Below are 9,321 nucleotides of genomic sequence, written 5' to 3'. Positions count from 1 at the left end.
AACTCTGAAATTTTGCTAATTCGCAGATAATATAGTATTTTGATTCCAAGAATATTGAAAACTTATTATAAGACTAAATTTTTTGCTTCGCTGTTATTATATCTGAAAATTATTTACGAAAAACGTAGTCTCATTAACGTCTTGTGACAATTTGTTCCTTTCATAAATCAATTTTATTTGTACTCTAAGTATTAGCCATATTGTCATCTATTTACTTCAGCTACTGAGATTTTCCACAGGAAATTCCAATAACAGCTAAGACCTGCAATAAAGTCGAGTGAAAACATTTAGATGTAAAGTGGTTAATTAGGACATAATACGTAGTGTTATTACATTCTCTACTGTTCAGATAAACATGTAGTGTTGTTGACTATACATACAACCTTATCACCTTTATTATTATCTACTCTTTCCATTTGGGAAAACCTCTGTGTACCAACTACGGGTGGTAAGATTTAATACTATACGCAAACATTGTTCGTTGTATAAAAAGAGACTAAACGTCCCACAAAACATCATAAACGAAGTATCAACGAAGGAACAAAGAACTCGAAATACTACGAACAATAACTCCAGCCATGTCTTCGAAAATCGTATTGGTTATTTGTGCTTTGGTAAGTAATTCAAAATTATAATTACCTATTATGTTAACTTGCTAACGTCACCACTTGTGAGAAGAATTAATTGGAAGTAGAATATGACATTGTTTTCAACAAGTATATTATTACAAAGAACGCACGTGTATCCTTAATGTAGACTGAAGCAAACTATTCCATAATGTGTTGTCAACAACTCTGAACAATCTCTAGACCGCGCCACGACTTCTACAGAGTTTCTAGTCATTTGTTGTGTTTACGAACTCAAACACAATATTATTAATGTACTTATTTCTTGTTTAGGTGGCCCTTGCGGCGGCAGTCCCAGCTGGACCTCCCGCTGGTGTCGGTGGCCCCGCTGCCGGCGGTTGGGGAGTAGGCGCTAACCCGTGGATCCCCCCATGGGTAGCTTCAGCTCCCTGGTACCCCCAGTGGGTGCCGTGCACCGGCGTTGGCAGCGCTTGCGTGGACTGCTCTACCAAACTGGTGTGCACTAAAGTGGGTGGTCTCCAACGCGCCTGCACTGACCCCACCCTGCCTTATTGCAACCTCGGCGAGTGCTCCGCTACTCCCTCCGCTGAATGCGCTCCCCCAGCAGCCCCCGCCAATGTCGCCGCTTAAATCTTTCTCAATCTCCAACAAAAATACTCGACTTTCTCATGTTAACTTGTAATTAAAAATCTTTTTGTGATGTAAATTTAATTTTGTTAAATAAATATTTTTTTGGTACATTTGCTTTAAATATTGTCTTTTAACCATTACGACTTCAGGGCAGTTGTTCAAATTGAAAGTTCTGTTCCTGAAAATATAGATTTGAATAAATTTATTAAAAAAAAATGTTTGATATATCTTTAATCCCTGAAACCTTTATAGAAACAGTTCGACCCAAGCAGCTTAGACACAATAATTCTTAGTATTTTAACATAAAATTACACATACACAAAGCCACATAACATGTGTTTAACACTGCAAAAATATATGTTCCGTCTTTTACTTTCCAAAACGGAAGGAACCGTGAAAACCATGAATCGTTGTTAAGCCTTATCACTCAACTAGGTAATTGTATATTCGTATCTTTATTCCTACTTTTAAGGCTTCTTCTCCAGATATTTACTGAAAAAAGATATTTCATCATGCATTGAACATACACTGCATTTAATTCCAACATTGCTCCAAATGTGGCTGCTTCATTTCCGATAGAATTTTATTTCGTACAGCATTTTTAATTTCCGCTTTTTATCATCAAATATTTGACATTACGACGTACTTAAAAAGTTTTCTATTCACAATTTTTAATAGTTGTGAATGTGACGCTTGGTGCGACTGCTCACATGGTAGCCTCGCTTGTCTCATTTCAATGAATGGGTTGAGTTGAATAACCATCCCAAACGAACACACATATTATTATAACAGAATGTGATCCAGAGATAGCTTTTTATCATAGTCCGTTTAGTTGGTTATCTAAATATTTAAATTCACTGTCTACTAGTGTCATGTACTTTATTTCTCTTAACAAAAATACTTCATAATAATTTACTACACGTTTCAATTGATTTACTCCTGAGTACATCTGTATTTCGAAAACGCGTAGCAGATATCTTCGAACACATCATAATATATTACTACGTTATTTCGGAACTATCTTATACGTGCTGCTAAAAATTCGACTGCATTCGGTTCCTTTGCACCAACGACATGCAGCGAATAACAAATAGTTAGCATACGTATAGTAATAGAGGGGCTCAGACGGTGTGACTACCTCTAGCTTTAATAGCATCCATTAAAACGAAATGGTTGATAGTAGAAATAAATAAAACTAGCGAATTGGATTGAAATCTGTAGAAAATACTCAAGGTGCATTTGTTTCTTAAAATTTCTGAGTTTTAGAATTGCGTTCCGATTTTATAAAATTGGTGATGGCCTCAGATTCGAACCTGCATACTATATTCCTATACGTAAAAAAAATCACTTATTAGTATGTGAAAACGTACTATACTAGTCTAATTACTTAGCAGAGAGCTTTGTATGCCGTGATCGCGGCTGGCGGAGGTATACAAAGTACAGAATTTAAAAAATTAGCAGGCTTATGCAGCTGACAGCTCGTTTGATACATTTCAAAACTTTAATTTGGAAATACGCAGAAATTTTATTCATGTGTGTGTGGCAAGGCTCTCTACAATTTGTCCGATTATAGCAGTGACTTTTTATGTTCTCAGGATATCTTTGAAACAAACACTGACTATGTATGACACTGCTCAAAATTTTCCGGTTCTGTACAGTTTGCTATGCAGTGTTCGTGAAAATTCTTATATTTAACTATTATCATGATGACTTCGTGCTTTACTTTACTTTAAGACTGTCATGAAACTCCCTAGTCTCTACAATCTTGTTTGTTAGTACGTAATAATGTCAGTGCGGGTGCAGACAGGGAATTAAGTTAAGTCAAGTTTAATGTTTTAATGTTTCATCACAGATTTATGCAAAACCCAACCCCGTCTCTTATCAATTTAACAAGTATTCAGATAGTTTTATTATATGGCCAATGTTATGTGTAACCTCTTGTACGTATAAAACATACTTAGGAAATGTATATAAATTTTGTGAACCCAATCCTCACCGCGTCTGTCTGTTCGCGTTAAACTCAAAATGGAATGAACAGATTTTTAAACTGATTTTATTGATAGATAGAGCCTTTTTTAGAAGTTTTAGTGTGCCTCCCGAACCGAACGGAGCCAGGGCAGACCGCTAGTTGTCAATATTTTAAATATTGAAAAGACATACCTTTTACTACTGTAAAGTCACGCAGATAAAAAGAGATAAGATAATGGGGGGTATTCGAAATTTATGATATTCTAAAAGATAGATTTAATTCTCGGCAAATTGTTAATTCTGCTCGCAACGTCGTCGCCGTGAAGAGATTTCTAGGGGTAAAAAGTGTTGTATGAACACAATGTGAACTTTTACAAACAAAATGTTGTGTGTACTAAACATTAAAATCCCTGCAGTAGTTATTTGTGTGAAGGAGTAACAGACATACATACCATCACATCCATACAAACTTCCGCGATTAAAATAAGTATAACAAGAATAGCACATACACATTACAGAATAGTGGACACAAACAAAGAAGCAAGTAATGTCAATAACTACGTAACATCTCGAAACCAAAAATCTATTTTGAGATGATAATTTTATCTCGATAACGCCATGATCAATAATAAGCTATCTACTAATCTTTACCATATCTCTAGACACATTCAGTGCAAAGATAATGTGCAAACAATCGAAAATACCCAGCAGTAATGGTTTTATAGAAAAGTTTATAGTAAACAAATAAATAAATAATGGTCTAGAGGGAATAGAATTTCTATTCAAATAATTAAAAACAAGAAATATTTATTTCCTTTCATAATGGAATGAATCCTATTGAAAGGTCGATGTTTTCCTAGTATATCGTAATAAACAAAAAATACGTAAGTGATATAAAACATACCGACTTCACCGGGTGACCCGCCAGTATCGAACAATGGCGTGCTACCGAAGGACTGTGATTATCGTTATCCTGGTAAGAGCCGAATTTATCTATTCTTCTAAAACAATTAAACTTTAGCAAAGAAAGTTTAAAAAGTTTATTATATTGTGTAAATAAATATACTACGTAACAACTTAGTGTATTATTTTGAAGATATTTTACATTTTCTATTAATACAAAGTTAGAAAACGGTGTTACCTTTAAAATGTATTTTTTGTTTCAGTATGCGACAATTTTATCGTTAGCTGAAGAACCTGAAACCTCCTTTAGAGGGAGACTTCCTTTTGGCAAGCCGTCGACAGGGAGCCTTCTTTGGTTAGGTGGAGCTCATGCAGCACATGGTGGAAGCTATAGTAAGCCATCAGAAGAAGGGATCCACATATCACAAACCGATGCTGACGACGACGATGAAGAAGATAGCGAAGAACAACAAATAGAAAGAACAAGCGTAGAAGAGCTTCAAGACGAAGAAATTGTAACTCAAACGACGCAAAAAACTACTACGGCTGTTCATAAAAAAAAAAGTTGGAAACGAAAAGAAATCCAAGAGCGCCTAGTTTACTTAAGTAAAAGTCGACAAAACAGAATTCGGATGAAATCCCTCCGAGGACCGCATATTATAAGACTTAAGCCGGATACGTTCAGAGGTGGACCCTTCGATATATTCAATACTCGTGGACGCAGACATCAAGACATTCATAACTATGATGAAAGTGGTTTGACGATCTGGACTCACTGTGAGACAGACAGACCTGAAACAGCAACGTGTTACGATTGTTATACTCGATTAATTTGCAAAAGAATCAGTGGACGACTAAAGCCTTGTGACAGTCGACACAATCCTTATTGTATTACGGGAACATGCTCTTCGAGGCCAAGCCCTGAATGCGGTTACTTATTATCGTAAACATACTTCGACCAGAAACATGTACGACTATACTTATAAAACCATTTTTTCATGAGATGCAATAGCTTTATACCTAGAATGTAGTGATAGTATATGCGACAGTGGATAGGTGCTTTCGAACTTTACGGTGTTTTCTGTGGGATGTGGGAGATGTGGGGGAAAACGGCAGGTATGGTTTTTGTTGTTTAAATAAACGATAGCATTAAAAAGTCCGTGATTATTTAACCCTTTCTCACAAAATGACTATCTTTATAAATAAAAAGTATAATACATGCCTTAATACGAGAGGACATTTTCTTGTAAGTTGCGAAAACACGTCTTCCGTCTGAGAGAATTTTTATTTATTGAAGAGATACTTAATGACTTGCATAATGGTTCCATTAGCATACTGTGCTCTTTGGTAAAAGGGAAGACTTGCTTGACAAAACGATTAATAATTTACAGTGCTTCCAAAGTGGCCTTATAGTTGGTTTTAGTCTCTCTTGAATGCTTACTTGTACGAGAGTTTTTTTTCATCAAAAGCCATATATTGAAAAATTTACTTAATGACAAAAATCATCGGTAGCAAACATTTAGATGACAGTCAATCAAACTAGGGAACAACGTCAAATAATTTAAATATGAAACGTAGGCTTAGTTCTCAAAATTGATAAAAAATATCAATTCGAATGTAGTTCAAGACGCAGACCACTATATAGCCAGTTGCGCTCACTACTAGAGAACAATAAACTATCCATAGTTGAATGGAGCCGCCGCGAAAACATGCCTTTGAAGGAAACCGATTTCTTTTGTGATTTATGAAAACATATTGTTATAGAATTAAGTACTTATAGAATAACTGCCTTTTTATTAATGAAACCTGAATGTAGACGTGCATGGTTCCTTTGTACAAATACTCGTGCTCATCACACTATTATTTGGCCGGAGTAGAATTAGAACCCACCACACGCTACCACACGTTAACCACTGCGCCAAACGTGCAGTTTAGATTTTTAATTTCATACAAAATAATAGGTATAATAATATTCGTCATTGTCAAAAAACGACGTTATTACCTGTATATATTCGTTTACGGAATTAATATTTTGGGATACGAAATAGAGCAAAACGCAAACGAAACCGTGAAATATAATGGAGAGTATATAGAAAAGTCTACGATAAGAATTGTTATTCGTGTTCAGGAGTATATCTTTAATTTAAATGTCAATGTGGTTGAAATGTATCTTGATGGGTTACCAAAATAAATCATATTAACTTTAGGATATTCTAACACGTGAATCCTAAGAACATGCACAAATGAGTGTCATTTTGTTATTAACTGTGTAAAAATCAAGCACGTTGTTCACGTTCTTATACTTATAGATCACGACATCACGAACTATAGTATCTCAGAAAGTCTCTTTTATATGAAACAACTGACATGGTAACATTTGTATCAAAGAAAAGCGTATTTGTAAGCTAAATAATAGTATACATATTAGATTGTATACAAGAAAATTGCTGTTATTGTTTGCTTTCGGCTTGTGGCGGCAATATCGGCTTTAGGGCTGCTTCTCATGACTTCAATTAGGAATTTCTTTAATAACTATAATTTATCAAGAAACATATTTTCTGAAATGTCTTTTCAGTATCACTGAATAACATAAGTCATGCCACTATTTACGCACCGTCTCATTATCATATTCGTATAATTTATTTGCAACACAATATGCGTTTACAAATGAAACAGATCTATCACGTCATGTTGATTGTGTACAGCCCTAAACATGATGTTGGCGGAATTAGCATAATTATTATGTATCAAACGTATATAAGATGAGTTTGTAAACAGTTCAACCAACTTCTTCATCTGAAGAACACGAGGAGCTAATATTCTAAAATGGCAACCTCCAAGATCATCATAGCTTTGCTAGCCATCTTGGTAAGTATTTTTATTTATTCTTTTGAATCAAAGTTTATTAAGTTTGACACTGTTGGCCCCTTCCATCAAGCCTGTTTGTATTGCTCTTAAAATACGCAGATTTCGAAACTAAATCCACTCTTAATAGCAATTTTTCTATTCATTGAGATACCGCCGAATTGCAATTACTGTTTAATAAAAAGCTATTGTGTAACTAACAGTTTATTATGAAATTATTTTTCAGTCTGTGGCATTGGCACAACAAAATTCATCTTCTGGCCCTCCCTCTGGACCTCCCTCTGGTCCTCCGCCCTCTGACGCACCTGGAGATGATGGTCCCTCTCCGCCAGCAGCATCATCGGCACCGTCGATCAGCAGCTTTTTCGAGAACTGGCCCGAAATCTTCGGATTTGGCAGTCGTCATAAGAGGTCCCTCACAGAGGTCGTCGAAGTGAATGAACACCCACGAGCCAAACGAAATGTTGTCACATGCAACTATGCGACTCAGGTAATTTGTTATGTACAATAGTCATAACATAGTTGTAAGTAAGCTTTTCTCTTGTTATGTAACTAAGGTCTTTGAAAAATAAATTCTAGCATTCTTTTATTTATTAGATCATATTCCAAAAAAGTTAACATGACAACATTTAATCAGAGAAACAAATAGTAATAGCCATCATTTAAGTCATCCCTACTTTATACAACTTTTGTCCAGTATTAATTGATCATTTATTTCAGGGTGGATTCAGATGTACTGGATGCAAGACTGTTCGGCGCTGCTATCCATTCGGCAGAGGCACGGTAACAACTTGCAGCGGAATACTGCCATACTGCAACAACGGTCTCTGTTCAGCCACCAAAGGATCATTGTGCTCAGCCACGACTTCCAGCAGCTCCTCCTCAAGTTCTTCTTCCTCTTCTTCTTCTTCATCATCTTCTTCTTCGTCTTCTACTTCAACGTCTACTTCTTCATCTTCCTCGTCTTCTTCGACTTCTACGTCTACTACTTCTACTACTACAACTACAACCACACCCAAATCTACATAAGTAAGTTTAATGTGACTTTGAAGTTAATTTTTAAACACGTCATGTCGTGGATACTTAAAAGAGATTAAAGTAACTTTATTTCTTTACGTTTAGTAACTCTTTCGTCAACGTACGGCCAAAACTACTGGACCTAGTAAATAAAAATTGTAAGGCTAACTTAGATTGAAAAGAGGATAAGTACAGAAAATACCAGCAATACTACTTATTTTTTAGTAAATTTATAAATATTTGTAATTGTTTTTTTTTTAGAGCTGAAACTGTTGGAGTCCCACAACCACAACTTGGCTTGTTACCACGGAAATGTTTACTTACCTATATATCAGTTATCTCTGAAACAACTACTATATTCAATAAAATGTTCTTTGCATGATCTATTTTATGGCTTTCAATAATCCTGTCCAAATCATAAATAAACCTATTTTTATACCCTAATAACAAAATCAACGAAATTACAAAAAAAAATGTTTGAGAAGTGTATCCTTTACCTTAACTTATCCTTCTTTAGCTAATTCGTCATTATAAGTAGCACTTATATTCTAGTACTTAGCTAAGTATTATGCAATATACATGTGCAATTTCAATTATTTTCCACTATTTTTGAGGCTACGTAGCAGTTGTATAATTCTGGCACTTAGTTTACATTCAGCTCACAAAAGTGTGATTGCAAGAGAGCTATCTTTAGACCTCTTAAAACCAGCACTACTCATAATTAAGGCAAGATAGAAGCAAGGTAGGACAGTAAGTAATAAGAACATCCATACATAATATCACGCCTGTTATACCCAAATGCGTAGGCAGAGTTGTATGAAACACATTTATTATTTGCGTTTCCCCATTTACAGCGTTAATCCCAAGAAATAAAGAGTAAGCCTATTGCTATACACTGGACACGTTAACAAACTCCAGGCTACTATTGAAATTATTCTAAATGAAATTAGATAAGATACCTTTTCGCTATTCGGTAATCGAAAACGAGACCTCGAGATCAGTAGTTCACTACCGATAGCCGCCGCATAGGCAGTCAAGAGGATTCAGCTTAAATTATTCATTAACTTTCGAAGATAATTATATTTTTCCTCATAAAATAACAATGTTTATTTTTTATTAAAAGCAAATACCCGAACCGAAATAAGAGAGTATACAATTTTCGTTATATAAAAAAGAGATTTTCTTTTTATGCCACTTTTCAGCGGGGATAAAGAGAATCTATCAACAACTTTTTTCTGGTCTAAAATTGTTTATGGATATGAAATTTAGAGACTAGTCAAGCCAAGTCACATTTCAACAATTAAAATCGAGATTAACCGACACATAAAGTTAAAAGACACGTAATACAAAG

The 9,321-nt window shown here is 35.1% G+C and overlaps 2 protein-coding genes across 2 annotated transcripts; both read left to right on the top strand.

The window, feature by feature from the left end:
- The first annotated feature begins 458 nt into the window (after positions 1-458).
- LOC142979492 (uncharacterized) lies at positions 459-1,338 on the top strand. The gene is made up of 2 exons (XM_076124421.1): positions 459-614; positions 900-1,338. The coding sequence occupies exons 1-2, from the start codon at positions 579-581 to the stop codon at positions 1,215-1,217; spliced, it is 354 nt and encodes a 117-aa protein (XP_075980536.1). The 5' UTR covers positions 459-578; the 3' UTR covers positions 1,218-1,338.
- Positions 1,339-6,854: 5,516 nt separating this feature from the next.
- Positions 6,855-8,356, top strand: LOC142979443 (uncharacterized). The gene is made up of 4 exons (XM_076124345.1): positions 6,855-6,956; positions 7,180-7,443; positions 7,674-7,982; positions 8,232-8,356. Exons 1-3 carry the CDS (start codon positions 6,915-6,917, stop codon positions 7,980-7,982), a joined length of 615 nt encoding a protein of 204 aa, XP_075980460.1. The 5' UTR covers positions 6,855-6,914; the 3' UTR covers positions 8,232-8,356.
- The last annotated feature ends 965 nt before the right edge of the window (positions 8,357-9,321 follow it).

This window comes from Anticarsia gemmatalis, chromosome 16 (genome assembly GCF_050436995.1).
Source record: "Anticarsia gemmatalis isolate Benzon Research Colony breed Stoneville strain chromosome 16, ilAntGemm2 primary, whole genome shotgun sequence".
NCBI classification, from domain to species: Eukaryota; Metazoa; Arthropoda; class Insecta; order Lepidoptera; family Erebidae; genus Anticarsia; species Anticarsia gemmatalis.
The sequence above is the reverse complement of the archived record's forward strand: the minus strand, read 5'-3'. Positions and strand labels throughout refer to the sequence as shown.